Source organism: Leishmania braziliensis, chromosome 36 (genome assembly GCF_000002845.2).
Source record: "Leishmania braziliensis MHOM/BR/75/M2904 complete genome, chromosome 36".
Taxonomy (NCBI): domain Eukaryota; phylum Euglenozoa; class Kinetoplastea; order Trypanosomatida; family Trypanosomatidae; genus Leishmania; species Leishmania braziliensis.
In genome coordinates, this window is record NC_009327.2 from 455,946 (window position 1) to 468,320 (window position 12,375).

The following is a 12,375-nucleotide window of genomic DNA, read 5'->3' on the forward strand; positions in this document are numbered from 1 at the left end:
AGCGCACACCCCTCCCCCCCGTGGCGTCACCGAGGCGTCGGAGAGCCCAGTGCGTGGAGAGCCACCACACCAGGCTATGGCATGCCGCGGCTTGAAGCGACGGCGGGGGGGGGGAGCGTGGCCTGCAGGCAGAGTGCGGGGTCTCACAGGGCCCCCTGCTGCCCCGCACGGCAGACGCCAGCGCCTCGGCTCTCGAGAGCAGGACCCTGGGCGCGGCCCGCTGGGGTCAGGACATGCGGCGCACGCGGGTCCGTGCAGCGCTGATCACGCAGCCTGTGCGCGAAGGAGGGGCGGGGATTGGGCGGGAAGAGCCCGTGCGACGAAGGGCCCGCTTCGGCGGCCGGGGGTGGCTCGCGGCAGACGACGCGGAGTCGTTGGGGGTGCCAAAGCGGTATAGGTGGACGGTGGCTGTAGGCGTATGCAATTGTGGACTTGTGATGCAGCAGGAAGAATAGGTTTGGGGGAACAACAAACTGCGACGTGGTTGTGTTTGGTCTTGCGTATGATCCCCTCTCTCTCTCTCGTCTGCGCTTGTGCGCCGAATATTGTCCTCTTCCTTTCCCCTCCTCTGCCTTCTTTGCCCCTCCACTGTGCTGCACCAGCTGGTTTCATTCAACCTGGGCTTTGTGCGTTTCTTTATGTATGTAGTTGCCCTTCATTCTGCTCACTCCGTACTGGACTTGACTACTCGATATACCTCCAGCAACGGCGTCGCTTTCGTGCGTTGCTTTGCGCCGTTGCCCTTCACTTTCTCCTGTACCCTCGTGTGCGTGTAGGCGAGACGTGAAAGGGTTCGCGGGCTCTTTTTTGTTGGTTTCTGGATCGCTGCTAGATGACTTTCAGGCACCACATTCACAACGCTGAACGGGCTTCTTTGGCGCAGAAATGAAAGAGCACCATGGTACCCAGGGAACAAAGCACCCTCCATCTGTGGAGTCGACGCCTCTCTCACTCCCGCCACTGCCAGCAGTCCAGGCGCGGGGTATGCAAGCTAATTCCATAGGGCCGTCGGCCGGGAAAGGCGGAGTGGATCGCGCAACACCCACTGCTGCCGCCTCGAAGGAAGCGTGCAGCTACAACGGCAGCACGTGCTGCACCCGAGACAACACCAATGCTTTGGCGGCTGATAATGGGAGGGCAATCACGGCTATTGGGCCAACATCCCGTGCTTTACCCGACGATTCGCTTTCGCGGCGCACCTACGACCCTGCGTGTCCTCCGTCACCGCCAGAGTCCTTCGTGACCGTGGTACCTGATCAACCGCTGCAGCGCGGGCTTCGCCTTCCCTCTCAGTCATCCGCTAGAGCTGGTGCCCGCATTTCCGCCGACCTCGCTAAGTCGAGCCTGCAGAACACGGAGGAAGACGTCGCGTACCCAAGCGTCCAAAACACGCGTCAAAGTGAGAATACCGCCTTGCTTCCCACTCAGAGGACGTGCGAGTCGCTTTCCAGGGAAGCGCGGGTCGATCAACCTGCAGATCCTCAGTCTACCGTCCCGGTTGAACAGGATCATCGGAAGAGTGAGAGGAAATCGTGCCCGCTCTCCGCATCATCTTCTTCGGAACACGCGAATTTAGAATCAGTGACGCGTCAGTTTACGCGGCACAGCGTCATGCGGCAATCCTTGTGCGCGCCTGCCTCTATTCACAAGTCGCCCACACTTCATTTCGCTGGGGAATCGGGTAACTCGGCGTGGTACACCGTCGGTGCGCATGCGAACAACGGCTGTTGCTCACACGACGCAACTGCGAGTATGCCAGTCGACTGTGCTACCGTATCAGCTTGCAGTCGATCGCCTGTAGAAGCTGAAACCTTCACCAACGAACACACTCGACACCGAAACAAAATCGACACCACCTTAGCAGACGGTACTTTGGTCAGCGGTGCAGACGAGACGACCTTCCCCACTCGCGAGACCTTTCCGATCCCTCGCTACTGCCTCGATGACCTGCTGCGAGGTGAGGACAAGATTTGGGCCCCCGGCAAACCGCTGCGCATCGCCTACATTAGCTGGAACATGGCAAGCAAGAGGTCGCGCGTCGGTGAGGTCTCCGCATACTGTATTCACCCCAACGCACACTTAGTAGTGGTCGGTACGCAGGAGAACGGCCCCTACCTGATATCGAACAAGCTCCAGCGCCGATGGGCGAAGACCGTATCACAGGTTTGCCTTGGCGGACAGTACGAGCTGGTCGGCAAGCACCATATGTGGGCGGTGCAGATGCTTGTGTTTGCTCGTCGCCGTGACGTGGTCCATTACATCTCAAGGTCCCACACAGCGCACGTGAAGACGGGACTGCTGAATGGTCTGGGTGGGAACAAGGGTGGTGTTGCGGTGGGGCTAGTGTTGTCGCTGACGCCTAAAGATATCGAACTATCCCAGCAGGCGACGACACTACGCGGTCCCACTACCGATTTGCTGACCCCGTTGCTTGAGAAGGTGACGTCCACGACAAGAGACACACCGGTAAAGCAAGCTGCCACCAGTCCTTTAACTGTTGGCAGCCCGATGATACCAAGCTCAAAGAATTGCTTTGTCGTCGTGCCGCCGAAATTCTCTGCGGCCGGCAGTGTCGCATCGTATTCGCCTTTGCTGTGTGAGCCACGGATAGTGCCCGACCTTGACGACGAGTATGGGACGCCGCTGGATGGGCGGAGCCTGGCAGATGGCAACAGCACACCCAGCCTCTACAATGACGAGGAAGGTGTCTTAGACGATGAAAGTGTGTTTTCGCCTCTTGGGAATAACAGCCGCACTGCCTCGCTCGACTCGTTCAGTGAGCGGCTTGAGGCCCACTTCGCTCAGAGGCGCAGGTATCAATTGGACAACGGCATCAGTCAACGCCAAGACGGTGGCAGTGTCGACGACGACGCGTCAAATGACGGAACACCTGAGAAGGACACACCAAATTACATGACACTGTTGTTCATCACGGCGCACCTGGCGGCGCATCAAGGTGCTGTGAGGAACCGCAACAAGGACTACGAGCAAATTGTCTACGGTCTGCGGCTTGGCCGCCGCGGTCCCTATCGCAAGTTCTTCAACCAACTGCTTGAACGGAGGAAAGTATTAGAGGGTGCGGAGGAAGAGGAGGAGGAGGAGGGCAGCGAGAACAACGCGGACGATCACTGGGCAGACACCGACTATAGTGAAGGCGTTACTCCTTTGAGATTGCCCATGGTGTCTGCGGTGGCCCCAAACCGAAAAATGCGTCGCGACGTCACAGAGGAGTTTGACCTCACCTTCTTTGGTGGCGACCTGAACTATCGTATCAACGGCACTCGCAAGGCAATCGAGTATGTCATCGAGCACCATCGCAACATTCGATCTATCCTTATCAACAATGACCAGCTGAGCCTCGAGCGGGCTCGCGGGAAGGTGTTCCAAGGATTCCAGGAGGGTAACCTTCTCTTCCGCCCGACTTACAAGTACGAGTTATCTGCCAACGGCGGCGTCACCCTCGATGAGTACAACTTTTCTCACAAGAAGAACCGCATGCCGGCCTACTGTGACCGCATCTTGTACAAGAAACGGGTGAGCTCGGCCGCTCACCGCATCGCCATTCGACTCTACACGGACGTCCCGAACGTCCGTTCAAGCGACCACCGCCCTGTTGTGGCGCTCTTCGACGTCAGCACGCGGGCCTACACCGATTGAGGCGCAGAATAGGTGTAGGCACTTCCTTCCAACTGTCTCTTTTGCGAAGGCGAGTGTGCTTGTCGTGGAGGGTATGACAGTTCTACTCTGGGTGACTCGCGTTGTGCTGTCACTTGCGGCTCTCTCTCTCTCTCTTTGTTGTATTCCCCCCTCGTCATTGTCCTCCATTCTTGGTGCGCTTTGGACGTGTGCACGCCCATGGCGGCTGCGGCGGCAGTAGCAGGAATGTTTGCCTGTCTCTCTCCTTTCTCTGCCAGAGATCGTTATGTGATGCGGTTCTTCTCTTTCCTATCTTTTTGTTTCGCGTCTTTTTGGTCTTGCTCTGCTCAACTTGTTGCTCTTCATTCTTTTGTTTTCGGTCGCTCCTCTTACAGCTGGTGGGTACGTTGGTAGGGGTCAGGGGCAACATTTGTGTGCCGTTGTAATCAGCATTCCTCACGTGGTGTCCGTGAGATGGTGTGAGACGGCGTGGCATGCTTCGCCTTTGGAAGCAGGAGAGATGATGGGGCTCTGTGGCGCTCTCAGTGTGGACGTGCATGAGGACGGATAGGCGGCTCGACACAAAACAGCGTGCAGGAACGCACTTTGGTCGTCCTTGCGTCGCAACCGACACGTGATGCGTTTGCCTGCTATTATATTGTGTGTCGCTTTTTGCCAGTGTGGCCTACTCGAAGTTCCTTTGACCTCTCTCTTTCCCTTTGGTGTCCATGACAGGGTCTGTACTACCTGCGCGCAGACTTGCGCCTTGGGCCACCTTGTTCTTCACCTTTTGTTTAGTGATGGTACCCCCGTACCATGTAGGCACCATCTCTGTCTTGACACACGTAAGCGTCCCATTGATTTCGCTGCTTCTCTCTTGTTGCTTTCTCCCCCCCCTTGCCGTCAGCGTGCATGGTGTGAGACTGCACAGAAACATGTACACGCCGCTCGACTCACTCGGCGTTTCCTTTCGTTCTGTATTTGTATGAGATTCACCTAATTTCTGTGCCGGTGGTTCCGTAGGGTAACATGCTGAGCTATTCACTAGCTGGTGCTTTTTCTCTATCAGTGGACTGAGTTATCATAGGGAAGAAGCTGTAAAGGGGCTACGAACACATTACTGTGGTGCTTGTGAGTGTTGTTGAACGTCTCTGGAACGAAGGGACAGCGACAATGCTCAACTGAATTCATCGCAAAATGACTAAGGTCGACCGGTGTAATGAATAGAGATGCTAAACGCACTTCTTCGCGCGTCGATGCCGATGCTGTCCACCCTCTTGCTCTCCTTTGAACTGCGTGGAAGAGCCAACGATTGACGTAGAGTGCGGGGGCTTTGGGGGACTTGCGCTCTCCCACTCTCACTCACTCACTCACTCCCTGCATGTTGCACACACACACACACACACATTGCGCTTTTATTCCCTCTGTATTTTACGCGCATCTTTCGCACACGACTTTCTTTTCGCTCCTTCCCTCCCTCCTTCCCTCTCTGTCGTCGTCATTCCCCTTACCTGTTTGGCGAACGTGTGCCTCGGTGTCCTGCTGTGGCTTCCGTGTTGACCAACGCCTGCACGGCATCGCTCTCACACCCGCATGCAGATGTACCCACACAAACAGAAACGCACTCGCGCTAAGCAACCCATTCGACCCCACCGCTCGTCTTCCTCCGCACCTCACCGCCTAGTTCTGCTTTCCCAGTACACCAGTTCACCTGCCAAGACGCGAATGCACTTTGTGCGCTCCGCCACACATGCAGCGCCGCATGGCTGCGGCTGGTACGAGGCGATCCCAGAACGTCTTAAAGCTACGATCGACGACTACTTAAGGGAAGTGACACACCACTACGAAGAGGAGAGTCGAGGGGGCGCTCGCATGATGGGCTTGATTGTCCCACATGCCGGCATGAGCTACTCTGGCCGCACCGCCTGCGAGGCCTTCGCGGTTTTCCGTGAGTACCTCTATGCAAAGGGGTCCAAAGGCAGTAAGGTGGAGCGCATCTTTATTCTTGGCCCGTCGCATACGAAAGGCTTTGAGGGGTGTGAGCTCTCCGCCGCCAGCGCGTACGAGACACCCTTTGGACCGCTGAAGGTGGACACCGCTACCGTGGACCGTGTGATAACTGCTTTGTGCAAAGCAGGGGTTGGGGCGGCCACGGCGTCTCGCCGCACAGACGAGGCAGAGCATTCGATCGAGATGGAGACACCCTACCTCTCCCACATCCTTCACTACCCACCAGCGGCGACCGGTACGTCGACTCAGCCAGCAGCGGCGCGCGTCTCTATCGTCCCTATCATCGTCGGCTGGACCAACCGGCAGGACGAAAAGGCCATTTGCGACGTGTTGAAGCCTTACATGGACGATGCTCGTAATTTTTTCATCTTCAGCTCTGATTTCTGCCACTGGGGCGATCGCTTCTCTTACACGTACCATTACCAGCGTTCCCAGTACCCAAATATCGGTGACTCAATCATTGCCATGGACCACGCTGCCATGGAGTTGCTGGAGCGGCGCGACTTGGAGGGGTGGTATGGTTACCTGCGGACAACAAAGAATACGATTTGCGGACGTGCGCCGATCAGTATTGGAATGCAGTACTGGATGGACGAAGCAAGCAAGGTGCAGATCAAGTTTGTGCACTACTCGCAGTCGAACAAGTGCTTGAGCGTGGAGGACTCATCCGTGAGCTACGCCGCTGCCATCATTCTGGCGTAGGTGATACACCACTCTAGGTAGGTTTTGTTTTCCCTTTCTGACCTTGTGCTCAAGTAGAACTTGGTAAGCAAAGGGGCTACCGCATGTCAGTGCCGTGCTCTCTCTCTTTCTCTCTCTCTCTCTCACCTCCGCTCTATCACTCTTGTTTGACAGGACAGTCTTCTTCTGTTTTGTCCTTTGATGCCCCCCCCCGACGTTTCCTTCGTCTTCCTGTTTTGTCCTGCGTTTTTTTTTTCTGCCTTTCTGCTTGTGATTCCCTCTCCATGCGCTGTGCGTGCGCGTGTGTGTGTCTCTAGTCACACACTCTCTCTCAGAGGAGTTCCTTTGCCCACCCTCCACTCTCCCCCAATAGGCGTGGGCGGCTGTTGCTAGGCTATTTTGCTTGCATTCAGCGTCCTCCTTTTTCGCTGTCCCTCTACCTACCCACCTCTGCGTCTCGCTCGTGTATGTCACCGACCTACTCGACTCTAGGATTTGCTGTCACACGTAGTCGCAGTACAACCCGCCCCCTGTCCTGACAGAGAAGTGGATGCGATGAGAAGACACCTCCCTCACTTCTACAGGTCTCACAATTCCTATGAGTGCGTTTGCTCACCCTCTTCTCCCGTGTATCCTGTATGTTTTTCTTTCTGTCTTCTGAACCTTGATGGCCGGGGGACACCTCACTCCGTGGGGTGGGGGTGGTTGGCGCAATGTAGCGCTACGCATATCGGCGGTGGGGTTGTGGATGGCGTTGTGCCGGAGCGACATGCGACAGTGAGCACCCTTGTACCCTCTGCGTGGTGGGCGGGGCGTGAACCTGACTCGAACGCATCCCACCCGTGTCCCCCACTGCCTACTGGTGTGGCGAGCCTGAGCACTCCCGGAGAGGGAGGTGACTGGCGGCGCGTGTGTGTGTGTGTGTGGGCCGATCGAGTACGAGTCAGGAGGCGGTGCTCCGGCAACTGAGCCGGCGCGTTGCCGTAGCGCGTGCCTAGCGCTGCTTCGCACCGCGCGATCGGGCGGGCCCTGTGGCAGGCTGGTGAGCAGGGCGGAGCAGCACCCATGTGCTAGAATTGAATGGACGCGGTGATGCGCAAAAGCCAAAAAATGACTCTTTGGTGGTGCTTCGGCGAGTGCAAGGGAGAGGGATGGTGGTTCTGTGTAGTGCTCACAGTGCCGAAAGGACCAACTCAGCTCGCCACAATGGCCTTTGTTGAGACTTCTCAGCAGCGGTTCTCGTCCTGTGCGCTCCTTCATGGTGAGCGTTTTAGTGACTTGGTTCTCTTGGTCTCGGAGGTGGTGGTGTTACGCATGCCCAATGCAGCTATCCACAGCACTCTAGAGCCACACCTTATTCCTGCCGTTCTCTTTCCCGTCTCGTCTCGGAGGGTTTTCTTGTTCCTATGCTTCCACTGTCATTGTATCCCCATTTCACCGTCTCGGGTTTGGTCAGCTCTGCAGGAACACAGACTCAGTAGTACACAGTACACCAGTATCTGTTCTCTCTCTCTCTATAGGGGCGCGCGCTTCGTCATGCTGTCTCCGTACTGGGGGCCACTGTCCTTTGCCCTTTCCTCGCCGCTGTCTCAGAGATTCTCCTCCCCATTTGTGGCGGCCTCTGCTGGGCTTTCTAAGTGTTAACTCGTGCGATTCAGGAGCGCGATGAAGTCTCGCCGTTTCCAGGCCAACCCCGACGAGGCTGTCGATCCCTTGCCGTTCGACTACACTCTTTTGAGCCACCTCTACGTGCACTCTGACGGAACGGATGTGATCGACCTCAGCGGCCTTGCTGTGGGCAAAGAGACCCACTGTCGTGTACACTCCCTCTTGAAGAACCGCAGCTTCGTACCAGGGATGATGGAGGCGGAGCCTGAGGCTGTCGGGTCGTACCTGCACCTGCGCGTCGACGAAGACGGTGGCAGTTCATTGGACAGCTCAGGTGACTACAAGATCCACGGCGCACGCCGCCCAGACCCCCCGAGAGGTGTGTCGGCTCCTGCATCGAACCTGGTGCGCATCGAGGATAGAGCGGAGCACTGGTGGTTCGTGTGCCAGGCCGCAGAGGACACGGCGCTGTACGCGCGCCTTTTCAACGGAACGGAAGACCTTCTGAGGTACCTGAAGCAGCACAAGCTTCACCTTCCCACCGGCTTGAACTCAGAAAGCAGCACGGCGAATGAAGCATGGGCGCCGCCTAAGCCGCATCACGACAGCAGCAACAGTGTTAGCGACACCACCGAACCGGTCCTGCCGCTGGCGAAGTGGCTGGACATCCAGGTTGACCGATCGAACCCGCTCAGCGTGGAGCGGGTGACTCAAATTTTGAACCACCTGCCGATCTCGCAAGAAACCAAAGAGAGCTGCTTGTACCTGTCCACGGTAGACTCGATCGACATTAACTCGCAGAACACCGGTAGTGTCTCTGACAGCATGTCCGGCTACGTTTTTCTCAACCTACTGTGCACGCCGGTGGTGGAAAATGGTGGGCGCCGCGCAACTACTTCGGCGGCCACCACCGCTCGCGAAGCTGGGAACACGGGCTCTACGTCGAACCAAAAGGGGTTTCTCCACAGACTGTGTGGATTCAAAGTTGACTTCTTGAGGACGGACAAGAGAAGAACGACGAAGCGACTAAAGATACCGAGGCGCGCTGCGGCTCATGTTTCGCCGCACGGCATCCTCCCCACTACGCGGAGCGTGATGGAGATGCGCTTTGAGGCGGCGCGCATAAATGCGCCGCGCTCCTCTGTGCCGGACCCTGTGGCTGTGGCTGTCATTGTCTTCGCGGATTGGATGATTACCATACACGAAAAACCATTTGCGGAGATGGACGACATGTTGCGCATGTTGCAGCTACACTGTTCACCACCGGAGGTGACAACCTCACATTTAGGCTATACCGCTCGCCTTTCTTCATGCATGCGACGCCGCTTTACTGCGCCATTTGCGATGAGTATGCTCTTGCAAATTGTGGTGGGCCATCATCTCGACAGCATCACTCTCGCCCAGGCGGTCGATGAGCTTGGCGACTGTGTCTTCGACGTCAGGGAGAAACAGGAGGACCAGGATGCCGTTCTACAGCACATCACCGCCGTTCGGCGCTGTTTTGGCGAGTGCGGCACCGACACAGTCCGGCGTGAGGTACTCTTTGCGTCTCTGCTGCAGCCCATTTTTGCTGACCGGTTCTTCGTGGCCGACCCTGCCATCCGCCACGAGCTGGAGAACGCGCAGGCGCATTTGTGGCACTTTCAGCGCGAGATATCGGACTGCCGCGATACGTTGGCCCTCTCAAACTGGCATCACAATGTGGCAATTCAATGGCTTCTGCTGCGCCGCGGTAACCGCGCTCTTCGCATGGCTCTACTTCTCACGGAAATGACAAACATTATGCAACCGATTGTGATTGTGCAGACGCTCTACTCCATGAACGTCCCGTTGCCATTTGAGGCGGAAGGCAACCCACCGCAGACGACACTGGCGCCATTTTTTTTCTTGGCCGCAGTTTTCCTCATCTACTGCACCTTCACCATCGGCGCCATTCGCCACATAATTGTTCGCAAGTCATTCCAGACACGTCTACTTGCCTAAGCGACCCAATAAGGGAAATCCTCAAGAAACGAAAAACTGTACACCAACGTAACTGCCTCACTAATAAAGGTGGAGGCTAAGAGGGGAAAAAGAGGATGAGGAAAGCGAACGAGAGAAGCGATGCCTGTGTGCTGATGGTGAATCGTAGAGAGAAATGGTGAGGCTTTCGTACGCATTGGCGGAATCCCACGTTCCCTCCAACGGAGACCGTCCTTTTTGCCCGTGTCCACCTGTTGTAGCTTCTGGTGACCGGTTGGGTGTTGCTGTAATACTTGTGTTCCCCCCCCCCCTTCCTCCTCACCATCATCATAATCATCATCATCGTGATTATCTCTACGTGTATCTTCCGTTCATGTTCTGTTGCGTTTCTTCGCGACAACGTAAGGGAAACGTAAAACTTTTGTGTGTTCGTCTATTTGTCAAAGCACACCGGTGCAAAACAACAGCTCAGAAAAGCACAAGTGCAGGGTTCACCAAGAGAGGCGTGCAAACATAAAAGAGGGATGAAGGGAGGACCCTGGGAGGCACACGAGTCGATGGTATTGGTGCAGGGGCGTGTGTGTGTGGGGGAGGGGGGTGGGAGAAGACTACCAGTCGCTGTAGTGTGGGCAAACCGACCAAGAAAAGGAGGAACCCAGACAAGGGTTCCAAACATGCCGGCATTTTCTTTGCTTACTTGGTTCCGTTTGCCACGTGATTTCCGCGAGGAGATCAGGTGGAGCTCTTCTGTGCCTCCGGGATAGGGCTTCCTTCCCCCTCCCCTCCACCCCACAAACACACACACACACACACCTTGTCTTGCCCAGCTCCGCTCATTTCCTTTCTCATGACGAAGAATACAGTACAACAGGGTGGGGAGCCACTCGGCAGTGACGCCTTTCTCTTTACCCTCTCTCCCTGTACTCGTTCTTACTTTTGACTTTTCGCTTCTTCTCTCTTGTGCTCGTTGCAGAGGTGTGCCGCTTCCCCTTTTTGGTGGCTCTATGCGGCTCCGGCGTGTGCGAATATGTGCTTTACCTTCCCTTTTCCCCCCTGAGCACCAACTACAAGCGCTTCACAATTTATTTCTCGACGAGACAGACGTTCTCGGTGACACTCGCACAGACGCGCGCATAGACACAGTCATTACGTAGATTTTGAGAGGTCATATATATATATGTTGCCTTAGTGCTGCTCTCCACGGTCTCACGCACACACCCTCTGAAGTACCCTTAACATATCAGCGCTGGCCTCAACTGCCAACCTACTTCTCTTCGACTGTGTACTTCGCCAAGATACAGTGCGCAGCCGACGAGCTTAAGAGCGATCAGCAATGTTGTGCGGCTCGCGAGTGATGCTCGCCCGGTCGGCGGTGGCGTTCTTCAATATGAAGCACTTCCAGGCCAAAAAGAAGTACAATCTTACTCCCCAGAACACCTATGAGACGCTCTCCACCGTGCTGTCGCCCCGTGACCGACTGCTGCGTCAGTCGGTTTCTGGCAGTGGTGGTTCTCGTGTGCTGGTGCTGGATACTCAGCAGAGGGTGAAGGGGGTTTACCTTCCCGTCTTTTGCATGCCACACCCCTCCACCATCGCCAAGGGAACCAACTCCCTGGGTGTGGAGGTTGCTGAGTACACGCGTTTTATTGAGGCGACATCTGCGGCGTGCAAAGCAGGCGGCGGCGACACTGAGTCAACGTTGCCGACTGTGCTCGTGGTAATGTCCCATCCCCAAGGACTCGCCTACGGTACTTTTCGAGCAGACGGCACACCAGGTGTACCCATGAAGAACCTTGCACTGGGGTCGATTCTTGCCGATCCGAAGACACAGCAAGAGGCAGTGACCATTGCCTCTGCCACTCTTAAGACCTCTGGATTGGGCACCGTTATGCCTCTGCTGCAGGTGCCCTACGGACATGCGGAGGCCGTCCGCGATATATACAAGGAGCTGAATGAGTGTAAGCACGCCGCCGAGCTAGCGACCTGCTCTACCTTCGTTTGGGTTCAAAGGGACAGCGAGTCGTCGACTTCGTTTAAAGTGGCGCGATCCTCTGAGGAGTACTGGGCACGCGCGCGAAGCGAGGGGGAAAGCGGTGCTGCACCGGTGCCAGGTCCTATCTCGTTTCTAGACCGCCGCTGGGTCTTACTGACGGACGTTGTCCTTCGCCCTGATCATGGGTTAGGTCTTTATGGGCGCGATCTCGCCACAGGCCATCGCATTGTTGATCCTATTGGGTTGCAGTCTGCCCTTTGTAGAGGCTCCCTCCTGCTCGATCACATTCCACGCACCGTGATTGACACAACTAGAGACACCGCTACCGGCACGGGGGCAAATGGTTGATGCCGACTGCGGACAACTCCCCCCCCCCTTCCCCTGTCTTCGAGCGCTATTCCTCTACCATGTGTAGTGCTTTTCGAAATCGATTGGCACGACCATCAAACGATCAGCCACACGGAAGCCACAGCTGTATCGTTGTG

At 56.4% G+C, this 12,375-nt stretch overlaps 4 protein-coding genes across 4 annotated transcripts; all 4 read left to right on the top strand.

The window, feature by feature from the left end:
* Window positions 1-885: 885 nt before the first annotated feature.
* On the top strand, window positions 886-3,657 carry LBRM_35_1280 (putative endonuclease/exonuclease/phosphatase; the record flags this gene model as incomplete). Its single annotated transcript, XM_001568700.1, has 1 exon — window positions 886-3,657. The coding sequence occupies one exon, from the start codon at window positions 886-888 to the stop codon at window positions 3,655-3,657; it is 2,772 nt and encodes a 923-aa protein (XP_001568750.1).
* A 1,704-nt stretch (window positions 3,658-5,361) lies between these two features.
* On the top strand, window positions 5,362-6,348 carry LBRM_35_1290 (conserved hypothetical protein; the record flags this gene model as incomplete). Its single annotated transcript, XM_001568701.1, has 1 exon — window positions 5,362-6,348. The coding sequence occupies one exon, from the start codon at window positions 5,362-5,364 to the stop codon at window positions 6,346-6,348; it is 987 nt and encodes a 328-aa protein (XP_001568751.1).
* A 1,644-nt stretch (window positions 6,349-7,992) lies between these two features.
* Window positions 7,993-9,918, top strand: LBRM_35_1300 (conserved hypothetical protein; the record flags this gene model as incomplete). Its single annotated transcript, XM_001568702.2, has 1 exon — window positions 7,993-9,918. The coding sequence occupies one exon, from the start codon at window positions 7,993-7,995 to the stop codon at window positions 9,916-9,918; it is 1,926 nt and encodes a 641-aa protein (XP_001568752.1).
* Window positions 9,919-11,230: 1,312 nt separating this feature from the next.
* On the top strand, window positions 11,231-12,238 carry LBRM_35_1310 (conserved hypothetical protein; the record flags this gene model as incomplete). The annotated part of the gene is made up of 1 exon (XM_001568703.1): window positions 11,231-12,238. The coding sequence occupies one exon, from the start codon at window positions 11,231-11,233 to the stop codon at window positions 12,236-12,238; it is 1,008 nt and encodes a 335-aa protein (XP_001568753.1).
* Window positions 12,239-12,375: the final 137 nt, after the last annotated feature.